At 41.4% G+C, this 12,618-nt stretch overlaps 1 protein-coding gene across 2 annotated transcripts in view; it reads left to right on the top strand.

Annotated features, from left to right (window-relative positions):
• Snx19 (sorting nexin 19) overlaps positions 1–12,102 on the top strand; it is a 47,399-nt gene extending 35,297 nt beyond the window's left edge. For both annotated transcript variants that reach the window (XM_047516681.1, XM_047516680.1), the window contains 3 exons: positions 6,020–6,204; positions 7,102–7,189; positions 8,352–12,102. In XM_047516681.1, the coding sequence (XP_047372637.1) occupies positions 6,020–6,204; positions 7,102–7,189; positions 8,352–8,484 (406 nt within the window). In that variant the 3' untranslated portion in view covers positions 8,485–12,102. The remainder of the gene's footprint in view (positions 1–6,019; positions 6,205–7,101; positions 7,190–8,351) is intronic.
• The last annotated feature ends 516 nt before the right edge of the window (positions 12,103–12,618 follow it).

Genomic DNA, 12,618 nt, shown 5'->3' with positions numbered 1-12,618 from the left:
TGACCTAGATACACAGTCAGAGGGCAGCAATGTTGAACTTTCTCAGACACAGCTGAGTAACTTGGGTCTGGCTGGTTATGGGACCCAGAAGTCTAGGACTAATAGCTGACAGCGGGAACTGTCTATAAACACAAGGGGCCATGGCAGGAAGACAGAGGCCTGGGAAAGGAATCAGAGAGAAGAGAAGTGTTACTTTTATCAGGTGTGAAATTGGCAAAAACAATATGTTTAATGGGAAATGCCCTGAATCCATACTATCTCCCCTTCAAGACCTGCTTTTTCTCCTACCCTATAGATTGGGGCTACTAAGTGGATGAGCCAGTACTCAGAGTATGCAAGACCAGGGGTACAGAACACAATGTTTATGGTGTATACCATTGTAAACCTTTTATAGGGTACTTGGGCGGGTAGAGGTGGCCAGTGCTTCCAGGAAGCTAAAAATGTGGCTTGGGCTTGTTCTCCCTCTCTCAGAACTCCTAATCCTTTGTACTATATTAGTGTTTTCCAGACTTTTTTGGAAACTTCAATCCAGAGAAAGAAAATCTTACATTGAATTCTATCATGAACACATGCACAGGTAACAGCCATGTACATGGGTACACAGGAGCACTTCTCTGATATATATATACATACATGTAATGCTCGTATATTGTCTATTCTAATCTGTTTGTATTTAGATTTCTTAAAATGTTGCCATAAGCAACAAAACAGATTGCATGACCTCTAATCATGTCCAGCTCACAATCTGGGTAATATTGTGCCATAACCACAAAGTTTAAAATGACTGTGAAAGTAGCCTGATACATGGATCTAAAACACCCTACGCTGAAGACGGTGATTCTCAGCTGGTGCCATTTCATCCTCAGGGGACACATAGCAATGTCTAGAGATATCTTTGATTTTTACAACTAGCATCTACTTAGGAGTCTAGAGAAGGAAGGCACTAAACATTTTACAATGCATAGGCAGCCCCCTACCCCAAGACAAAGAATTAGCAGTGCAAAGTGTCCATACTGCTAAAGTCAGAACCCCTGCTTCAAGGATTTTAAAATGAGTCAACACTTGTAATCTACTGTAAGTCTGTTTGGAATAATAGAAGCTGTCCATAAACACAAGAAGGAGCCATTAAAGATCAGTTTTAGCCTCCTTATCCTTTTCTGTCTCTTTTTCTTTGAACTATATTTGTTACCTTAGGATAAAGTTTGAGCATAATCCCCTTTGGGTTTTCTCTGAGGTACAATCCAGTAAATAAATATGCCAAAAGGAATGAACTTGTCATTTTCTTTCATTGAGAATGCACCAGGATATTTTTTCTTTGAATATTGATACGTTTCCTATTTTATAATCTATTTTCCCAGTCTCTTCCCTTTTAAACCATTTATTCAGGGCCCCTCCTCACTAGCCATGGCAGCACTCTTGAAAAGAAGAGAAGCAAATTTGGCTAACTGGATTAGGTGTCATCTCTAAAGCCTTCTCCCCTTACTCATGAGATTTGATTCTGCTATTTTGATGGGAAATGACCTTCTGCTAACCTTGAAGTGCCATCATAAGCCCTAGTATTACACTGTCTCCTTTTTAACTACTGCTTCATTCCTCTATCTATAGCTATTTCAGACCAAGTTTTCTTGAACATAGAGTAGACATGCACTCCCGGTGTAATGGCAAGCCTTAATCTTCTGTGCCTGGTGTAAGAGACTCTTAAATGTCTGTGTCATCCTGTTGCTTTTGACATGTTATTGGCTATTTCTGGGCCCCCTAATAAAACTGCCATGTGCTCTGGATCTTTTGGAGATGACTTGACAGAAAAGACCTGGTTTAGGTTTTTCTCCCTCTCTTCTTTGGACAAAGGTAAAATGGAGGAAAGAGATCTCTCTAAATCAAATATCAAAACTGGAATAGTCTTGGAAAATAAACCAATGCTATTTGAGGTTATTATCTACCATATTTATTTTAGCATATTTACCTCATGCATCTTGAATTACATAAACAATAACATTTGTATTTAGTAAATGACATATTATAAGTAATTTATAATACACAGTGGGTAGGACATGTGTGTGTGTATTCACCTTGAAACTTTAGATTTCTCTACCAACAGATTCCAGAAATTGATGTTGGAAAAGCTCCCGTGGTGTATCAGTTTCATCCCTTTTGCTTTAAGAGTGCTATAGGGGCACATGTTTTCAACCTTCCCACTCCTATGTTGTGAATAAAAAGACAATGTGTGAAATAGATGAAGGGAGCTAGCAAGGAAGGGTCAAAGGATCGGTCTGTCTTCCAACACTGTACCTAATCAGTTTGTTCTGTCTGTTTAGCTCAGTTTCTGAGTAAACTCAACAAGACTAAGGGAGTTGATAGAGTTAGACAAAGAAATGATGGTATTGAGCCAGGCGCAGTGGTGTATGCCTATAATCCCAGCTGCTCGGGAGGCTGAGACAGGAGGATCATGAGTTCAAAGCCAGCCTTAGCAATGGTGAGGTACTAAGCAACTCAGTGAGACCCTGTCTCTAAATAAAATACAAAAATAGGGCTGGGGATGTGGTTCAGTGGCCAAGTGCCCCTGAGTTCAATCCTCTGTACCCCAAAAAAGAAAAAAAAAAAATGATGGTATGTATGTAGCTTTACTCTAGAGCAGAACGATAGAATAAAAAGAAGGAAATATAGGGATAGACAGGAGAGAAGAGATCCCACCCTCTTCATTGTTAGCAAGAACCTATTGGCTTTCAGTCTCATCTAGGTGTCAGGCAAAGCTAATTATATCAGATCCCTGTATCTAGCCACTTATAACTTTAGAAAAATATCATGTATAATTAAAAAACATGTCTTAGAAATTGGATTACAGCTCACAAATTTTAACAGTTGTGTTAGATGAGAAGCAGGGCAGTTTGGGCAGGGGTAGTTGTGATTTTCTTGGTTTGGGTTTTGTCATTTTCATTTCCAGACTGGAGTGTCTGGTGTTCAGGATGAGACACCAGCCCTCAAGAAGTGATGTGCATTCTGTACACAAGAAAGATTTGTTGCACTTAGCCTTCTACACTGGCTGCCTGGGACTGGGAAGTGAGACTCAACCAATGTCTGAGGGAAAGTTTTTGCTTTCTGAGAGGAGGAGGAGGAGAAGGAGAAAAGGCCTGGGCAAGAAAATCGTGGAAAGAGAATGAATGTTTAAATCACATGTGGTGCAAGCATGTAGTCTATAAGGAATGGAAAAGAATAAGAAAAGCTGGCACCCAGCAGCCCCTTGTCAACAGAAGCCACTTTCTAACCTCTGTCCCTCTTTGTAGACTTGAAGTTTGTTTCATTTCTACCAATTTGTGTGAGTCTTGTTTTGTACATTCTTAGGACCAACTTCCAAGACCTTCTGTTGACCAACTCTGGGCCTTGAGTTTGCAGTGCTTAACAGTATCTTTGTTCTGTTAGCATCTAATATTTTACTTGGAGGCTTCAGTCCTCTTTGTCAGTCAGTTTTCTCAATTAACTCCCACAAATTCATTTATCTTGCTGATTCATCATTATCACTGGATGCTTGATTTTACCTTTTTAGACTTCCATTCTTCTTTCCAATATTCCCACTTAGAGTTTGATAAGTTGTCTTACAGATTTGTATTAATTCACATTTTGTCACATACTAAAATTCATCTTGCATTCAACATATGTGAACAGGATGCCAAATAACTATAAAAGGAGAACAAAAAGGACATCTTTGCCACAATACAGTACAAGGTCCTGACCCCATCAGATGAATTAATACTAATTCAAAAGAATCCAACTCCTATCTTGTAAGACATGCCCAAAACATGACTGATGCCCATATTGGCTGTTGTATAATATGCTTAGTCTAGAAAGGAGTGGGTAGATGCTGAGATAGCTTTGAAGAGTTTGAGTCACAGGCATTCTTGGCTCCAGACAACAGAAATAAGGGCAGAGTGACTTATTATGTGCATATGTGAATGTGAAGCAGAGTTAGAACTAATTCTGTCTGAATGTGTCTTGTTCTTTGATTTCCCCAGGCTTCTCGAAGATTTTGATTAGCAAGACTTTGTCCCTGTCTCACAGATCTCTTAGATGACAGCCTAATTCACATTGTTCACCTCAGTGAAAGGCACAGAAGTGTACATGGCTTGAGGTGAAGAAGGGAGCCTTTAGGTCACTTGATCTCCTGCAGAGAACCTAATCAGGTCATCACAACCACCTCCCTCTGGTGACCCTCTTCTATAAACAGGAACAGGAATTCTTGCCACTGGATCCCTCTCATCAGGCAGCTTATGCTCGCTGAATGAAAAGCCCTGTGAAAAGAGATGTAGCCCTAATAATAACAGACACAATCGTGATGGCTATTTTGGGAAAGAGCAGCTTTATGCCGCTCTTGATCTCCATCGATGTCTGCCATTCCTGCCCTGCTATTACCTTTCAGACTTCCTATTCTTAGAATCATTTGTGAGCCCTGGGCTTGGGGGATTGTAGCCCCCAAGACTGGAATGCCCAGCTTGAGCGGAATGCAGACTGTCTGGCAGAGTGGAGGTTAAATAAAGTTTGCCTTGGCAGCCCCCTTTGCTCTTGGATGGGTGACAAGTAATTTGGGTATAGGAGCAATGGCGTGAGCTGCCATGTGGTGTGGTCCCAAACAGACTTCTGGGCATGAATAAAAGTGGTAGAAGGTCCATCAATGACCAACTTAGCCATGCCAGCCTCAATCCAGGTGAATACTAAGGAGATCTTAACAGTCTTGAACCTCAGCTAATGATTATGTTACTCTGAAAAAATTCAGGGACAAATAAAGAATAATGTTGAGACACCTTCCAGGTTTTCAACTGAACTCTGTCTGGATTTGGTATGTGGAAGAAAAAGGGGGATGTATTTATTATAATGAAAGCAGTTGTCAGTCAACATACTTTTTTTTTGAGCACAAGGTATTTTGGGAAATTTTTAAGAAGTACATGACACAGAACTCTTGTGGCACTTATAATTTAGTTGAAGAAGCAAAGCTGTAAACACATGAGAAATAATTCATACTCTAAAGTAAAATATTAGCTCCAAACCTGTGCTCCAGCACTAAGTGCCAGAGTAGTTCTCAGCAGGAAGAGAGCACTTCTGAATGAGCTAGTCAAGAAGGATCTCATGGAGGAGGTGGGGTTTAAGCAAGGCATGCTAACAGGGTAGACTTCTGTTACTGGAGAGGAGAGGGCTTTGTGGACAAGGGGACTACACAGGGGCAGGTATACAGACTCCTCAAGACAGGTCATAGGGACTTAAAGACAAACTGGATATGCCAGGGTGACAAGGAAGAAAGTTAAGGGTTCATTCGTTGTGTGCAAATCACCAAACCCTTAACTCTGAAGGCTGAGTGTGCAGGTTACTGAGAAGAGTCTAATGTTTCTCACTGGAAGAGAGATGGAAAAGTAGATGCAACCTTGACTCAAGACTGAGTCCCTTTTAATGTTCTGTTCTGCAAAACCCTAGTACAATATGTGGCTCAGAGTGAAACAGTAAATAATAACATTATAATTATTGTTCAACTTCAAATTCTGTAATCCCAGTTGTTGAATTGGCATGATTTTGATTTTGAGTATTGGTTGTGACTTTGCTTTGCCCTATTCTGATTGTTCACATGACTCATTCTATTTTAATACATTAGGGCTACTATAAGAAAATGCTATAAACTGAGTGACTTATAAACAACGTAAGTGTATTTCATACAGTTCTGAAGACTGTAAAGTTCAAGATCAAGGCACCAACAAATTTCGGATCTGGCAAAGACTCATTTCCTGGTGCATAGACTGTCGTCTTCCCCTGTGTCCTCACGTGATCTTTCTTGAGCCTCTTTTATAAGGGTATTAATCACATCATGAGGGCTCTTCCTCCAAGACCTAATCACTTCACAGAGTCCTCACCTCCTAATACCATCTCCTTGAGGGTTAGGATATCAACATTTGAATGTAGAAGGGCGATGTAAACATCCAGTCCTTTGTCTTGCTGCACCAATTTTTTTCCAGGTTTGTCTGAGATATCTTTTCTATCATAGGTGGCTAGAAGTGCAGGTAACCAATCTCACATGTCCACAGCACTGGGTGCAGTACCTCCGACTTCTTCGGGAATCTATCTGGCCTGGCGGAGTTCTTCCCAAGTTTCCACGGCCTGTAAGGACTCAGGAGCAGAAAGTGGCTACTGAGAAACAGGCTTTGCAGAGCCTAATGGGAGTCCTGCCAGGTAATTGGATCAGTGAGATTGATTATACTGAGAGCTTTTTTCCTTCCATCCTGCTTTACCACCATTGCCCCACATCCTTCCCCATTTCAGAATGGCCCTGAATATAGCTAGATTCAAAAACTTATTGACCCCCGCTCCCCATTTCTCCAACTGGTAGGAAAATGGTCACAGCTTCAATTCTTTCAGCACTCACTCACGTGATGACAAGAGAATGGAATGGATTGTGCTGTGGCCAACCCTAAAAACTAAGGGAGAATCCTATAGGTATTTGGGTTCATAATCCTTGGGCAGCTCTAAGAAAGCTATGCCTGCAGGGGCAGGTCTCACAGCCCTTCCCACCAGATGAAGACTTTGGGTTCTCTGCCAACTGATGGCATTTTGGGACCAGGGAAGAACATGATACAGCCTGCAAAAACTTAGACTTGAGAAATTGAGCCCTTAACAGTAAGTAGAAACAAAACCCAAGAAATTTATTTTTTCTTCTTCCTTTGTATTGTTTTTAAAGGATAGGTAAGGCAATTTGTCACCTGTGGCTATGATAACCAGGAGACAGTAGTGAACTCAGCTCTGTACAATCTGTTTTATTTACCCATCTTTACTCTTACCTTCTCTTCTCCAACCTAAACCATTACCTTAGAAGTAATAACCTGTACTTTTGTGGCAGGTTACAAAATTACTTCTTGAGGCCTATTTTTATTTAGGCACCTAACCAAAGAAACTTATTTTTCTTGAATTTTCTCTGTTTTATGAAATTTTGGTTTGTCTACATGGTTTAGAAGTATGCCAAAAGTACCCAATCTGTGTAAGATGGCAGAGATCCCAGGGAAACAATCTCCTTAGACCCTAAGACTTCTGTAGTAACAAAAGTAACAAAAAATTCTTTTTTTTCCACACCAGATTGTTTAGTAGAAATCCTGGGGGTGAATAAATGCCAGCTGAGCTGGAGTCTAGTCTTGGAGTCACTACAGCAACCCCTCATCAACAGGTAAGCTACAACATGTGTACCCAGTGTCAGCATAGGTAAGGTCGTCTGTGGTCTCAGAGGTATGCGAGGTTTCTAAAGCCCACATTCAGATCTGAATTCTAGACTTGCTCTGGACCTGACTGCAAAGTCTGTGTCCAGGTTCCATACACACTAAGTAAAATCCACACTACCAGACTTCTGAGCAGGTCAGTTCATGGTAGTTAGTGACCATGGGACCAGCCATCATTTATATTTGGAAGAACTCAGTGCAGACCTCCATATGAGTTGCTAAAAACCTGTTCCAGGCTCATTCAGTGTGCTTAACAGTTCTTTCCACCATCTGTCAACCTTTTTAACATTGCAAGAACATACCCTGGTCTGTGCATTACAGGCCATATAATGATTTTTTATTAATTTTTTATTGGTGCTTTATAATTATACATAATAGTTGAATATGAGGGCGATCTATTACCCCATTGATTTTCAGGGTTGATGAGGCTGATCTGTCTGGTGATGCAGGTGTTTCCTTCCTTCATCACTGCTGGGCACTTGGTAAAGAGGACAACCTTCCCCTTAGAGGAGACCCCTTCTTCAGTTAGGGGTGTATGAGTAGCTGTGCTCCCCTTAGAACCTCCAGACAGGCTCTTAAGGTTCATATAATGATTTTCTACACAGCATCTTAGCCTCACTGCAAAGCTGTGACTAGTGTTGAGATCAGGGGTTGTCTTTGCTTAATATGAAACAGATGAGATTGTGTCTCTTAACCACTACTCCTCCAGAGTCCTTCATTTCACTGCCTGTAAGGTAGCCTGTAAATCTATGGTCATTGATCTTAAGAAGTAGCAGTAGTTAGTAATCTGACATCACAGGGATTTTCCCTCAGAGTTCTTCAGAATAGTTCTGATGCACTAATGTAGTACTGATGTGCTATTGTAAAAAGAAGTGGCATTTACACAATCTCTCAAGTATTGTTGTTGGTGTTATTGGGGCTGTAGCTTTTAGTAGTTTAACAAACATTTATTAGTAGTGCAATAAACATCATGGGAGACACTGTCAAATTGCTGCAGTTTAAAGTTATCAGTACTGGGTGAAGGGGGAAGCTAAAATAAATGTCATAAACAGGATCTTGTGTTTCTTGACTGAGCCAGGTCCTTCTCTAATTTGTTTTATCTGTTTGTTTCAGACATTTGATTTACTGCCTTGGAGACATCATCCTAGAATTCTTGGATCTCAGTGCATCTGTTGAGGAGTCTGCCTCAATCACTTCTGCCTCAGATACCCCAGGCATCCCTAGAAGGATGGGAGTCTCCCCTTAGCTAGGGGTTATTCACGTGTTCTTCGCAGGTCGAGAAAGAAGAGTTACCCACCCAGAGACCAGTCAGGATGCCTATACCTCTGGAACCAGCTTAGAAGGCTTAGGTCTCGGTGGCTCATTTCTCCCCCCAGTCTCACTCCAATTGTAGCAGGTGATGGGGTATATATGTACAATCGCATGCATATTCACTTCCATGACTTTTTTTGTGGTGTTTGGACTGTTGCTAGTGGGTAGATTCTGTGTACTTTGGAAAACGAAGCTGTGAAATAGAAAAATGAGCCCCTTTTTCTTCTCCTTTTGCCCTCCTCCCTTAGACTGCCAGAAACCTGACCCTGTGTCTACATGTGCCTAATCTACCAACACACAGCCCTGGAAAGAATAAGAAAAAAAAAAACTATAACCAGATAGCCTCTGGAGGAGAAAACAATCTTTTGAGCTCTCTGTTCCCACCTGGAAACTAAAAATTCATTCAGGGCCACTCTTGAAAGCCAGATCCCTGGTCTTACCTAGTTTCCTAACAATTCCAGAAGAAGAGGGAAGGAAAATATTTCTTAAGGGATTTCTCGCACATTGGCTGTTGTCCAGCACAGCAGCCTTATAGAGGGTGCCGTGAAGGCTGCTTCCCTGGGTGGCTACACTTTTCCTGTCCAGAAGGTTTCAAAGCAAACTGCCAGAACTTCTGGTAAATCCACTCCACCCTTCACACCCTTTCCTGAAAAGGATTTGCCCCACGGATTTTATTTATTAGCTTTCCTCCCAACCCCCTGCCCAAAAACCATTGAGTTATTGGATTTGTGACCTTCCTTCTGTCTTCAACAAAATCACATGGGAAGTTATATATTCAGCCTCACTGTTTCCAAAGAAAAGGGAAAGTGCTTGCTCCATGGCTGGGGATACTCAGAAACTCAGAGAATGAAGATTTCTCTCTTCATAAGTCTTCAGCAGAAATTTTTTACTCTGAACAGATACTATTAGCAGACTTGCAGGAATTAGTTTTTACTTCCTGCTCCTTAATGATCTAGTTAGTCTTTAAGAACCAAACAATGAAGGCAGGGTGCTCCAGCAGACTGTAGTGTCCACTAAAAGATGGAACAGTTCAAAGGAATTGCTGGTAGAAAAGGGACCATGTGAAGTCACAAGAGATGTGCTGCCTATTCAATGTACATGAATATCTGGTGAAAGAGGTTTCTAGGGTGCCACCAGGAGACCATGGCTGACCCGTCAGCCCTCTGACAGCACACCTGCCTCTTTGTACCCTGTTTTTACTGAACCATGAGGAGATCTCACTTAGAGAAGAGTTAGACTGATGAGAATGGGTTGGAGCATCAAGAACTAGCATCGGGGTTTTTGTAGGCTTTGAAGTAGGTAACGAGCACACAATTAAAGTTGTTGTTCATAGAAAAAAGTTGTGAAACCATGTTACTTTTTACCTCCTCTGGTGGCTCCTAATCATAAGTTATGTTATGATGTAATCAAGAGGCTTAGGTATGCTATTCTCACCTAAGGCCTAGGAAATGAATAAGATAATCACTCATGACCCCTTCTGGCCTTAAAGTTGATTATCACAGTGACTTGGCTCTAAAGTTCTGGAAGCATTTTCCACCCTAGACTTTTGCAATGAGGGTAGCTTGTGGAATTGCAGGGGTCTGGCAAGGTACCTTAAAGCCGATCCTATGGCTCTTTCAGTGAGGACCATTCTATTCTGGATAGGTGGAGATAGGCAGCCCTGGTTTCTGCTACCCTTCTTTTCACATACTTTCCCCTCATGTACCTGTACACCTAGGTTGCTTTAAATTTGCTCTCAGTTCTGGCTCAGATGTGGCACAAAGTCAGTAGATGATAACCTGACACACCATAAGATTCCTACAGCAGTGAATTTTGAGGAATCTTTTGACACTTCCAGCCCAGAAAAATTTGCTTGTGTTTCATGTTATCTAAGAGATCCCACCTCTACTCCATCTGCCCTCAAAAGATCAGCTATCTTCCCAGTCCATTGGAAGGAATTGGGAGAGTCTAGACAGAAAGCTTGTCAGTCCACCTCTGATCCTAAATACATAACCACTGTACTACACTATACTAAGCTACCTTTTATCTACAGAGAAAAATAAAACCAGATTTTCACTTTTAAGGAGTCTATAACACAAGAGCTAGCAAATTTATGTGTTTGTTTTAGAGGAGGAAAAGTTCATTTTGGCTCACAATTTCAGAGGTCTCCTTCCATAGATGGCTGACTCCATAGCTCTAGGCCCAAGGTGAAGCAGCACATCATGGCAGAAGGTTGTGATGGAGGAAACCAGGAGCTACGAAACTTTTTCTGTATAGGGTTAGAGAGTAAATATTTCAGCCTTAATGGCTATCTGGTCTCTATTGTAACTATGCAGCTCTTCCATTGTAGCATGAAAACAGGCATCAACAACTCACAAGTAAGTGTAGCACTGTTCCAGTAAAACATGATTCACAAAATCAGGCAACTGATCGGATTTGACCCACAAGTTGTAGTTTGTAGAACTATAGTCTGGTAAGTTAAAATAGTGCTTATCAAACTTGCACATGCCTGCAGTTCACCTGGGATCTTGGAAAAATATAAGTTTCAATTCATTCTTTGGAATGAAAGTACTAGTGCCATGCTATGAAAATGTCCGTGACATGCTTATCTCACCCCTTCACTGGGCGAGGAAGCAGTTGGAGATGCCTGCCCTCAGGAACCCATTCAGCCAAACTGCCCTGGCAGGGCTCAGTGTCCAAGGACCCTCAGCACCTGCTGCTTGTCCCTTGCAGTGGAGCAAGATGTGTTTTCCCATGATGAAGAGAGGACGGTTAGTCATTCTTCTGAATAGGAAAGGAGACAGGAACCAGGGAAGGAGTGGTAATTGGAGAGGAAGGGAAACCATGATGCTTTTGTAGTTGAAGGCCCAACTGGGCAATCTCTGCCATAACTTGGCCCCTCTGTTTCCTTTCCACTGGAAATGCCAGAAATCATAGGGCAGTTATTGGCTTTGTGGATAAGAGAATGAAACCAGTGAGGGGTGAATTTGAGCTGGCAAATGTTCACTCAAGAGAGATGGATACACACTAACAGGATTTCTCAGGAGAAAAGTGGTGAGGGAGACATTGCCCCAAACATTATATCCACACCCTGAACCTTATCTGATTGTTCTCATTACACAAAGACAATGCTAGCCACTTTAAAAAAAAAAAAGTATATACGTACATATCTAAACCCAAAAGAATGTTTAAGTGTCAATCAAGAAACAAGTGAATCTCATCAAGTGAAGCCTTTTCCTGCTGTGGCTCAATGGCAGCAATGAGGGAAGCAGACACAGTGGCAGAGGAAACATGGGCACCAACAGTCACCTTGGCAGATACACTGAGCTATTCTCAGACTTACTGAGCCTTCTTACTGCCTCCCTCTCACTTCTCACCAGTCTCTGGTCTAATGTTTTCTTGGAAGTGAAAACAAGCATGTGACAGGATGCAGAGAACTGGCTTTGATATCTGACACAATCGTACTTCTCCATGTCTTCACTCCAGACTTCACCAGCAAGCATTTTTGTAGGAGTCACTAGCAGTTACTGGATTGGGAGGAAAGAATGAAGGAAAAAAAAAAAAAAAAGGGAAAGCACAGTATCTGTATTCAAACTTACATAACATGTCTTGAAGTGACATAGTCTACTCTTTAACCTAAAGTAAATCCCTTTGTTACTAGCCATTATTGGTTAGGAAATGCAAACTAATTGTAGCATTAAAGTGTTATAATGATTAAGAAGGTAAGTGTGTGGTTCATATATATAAACAGTTCACATTTTAGCTTTTGTTTTTTCTTCTTATGTCACCACTGCACCCAGTTATAAGCAAAGGAGGGTTAGCTGTGATTACTTCTAGAAACTCAGATTGACTCCTGAGGGTGAAGACCAAGCTAGATAAACACCAAAGTCTCTACAGATAAAGAGACTAACGTGTCCACAGAAGCTATGACTTTTGTATCTCAGGTCAAATTGGATTTGGTGGCCCATAAGCCAGGTATCAGCCTTCTTGCCTGTGCCCCTCACTGAGGAATCATTCTGCTCCAGTTGTTTTTTAAGCGATCAATCATGAATCCTGTCATGAGGGAGAAGAGACCTTAATAAGGGAGGAA

Source organism: Sciurus carolinensis, chromosome 11 (genome assembly GCF_902686445.1).
Source record: "Sciurus carolinensis chromosome 11, mSciCar1.2, whole genome shotgun sequence".
In the NCBI taxonomy this organism is placed as follows: domain Eukaryota; kingdom Metazoa; phylum Chordata; class Mammalia; order Rodentia; family Sciuridae; genus Sciurus; species Sciurus carolinensis.
The sequence above is the reverse complement of the archived record's forward strand: the minus strand, read 5'-3'. Positions and strand labels throughout refer to the sequence as shown.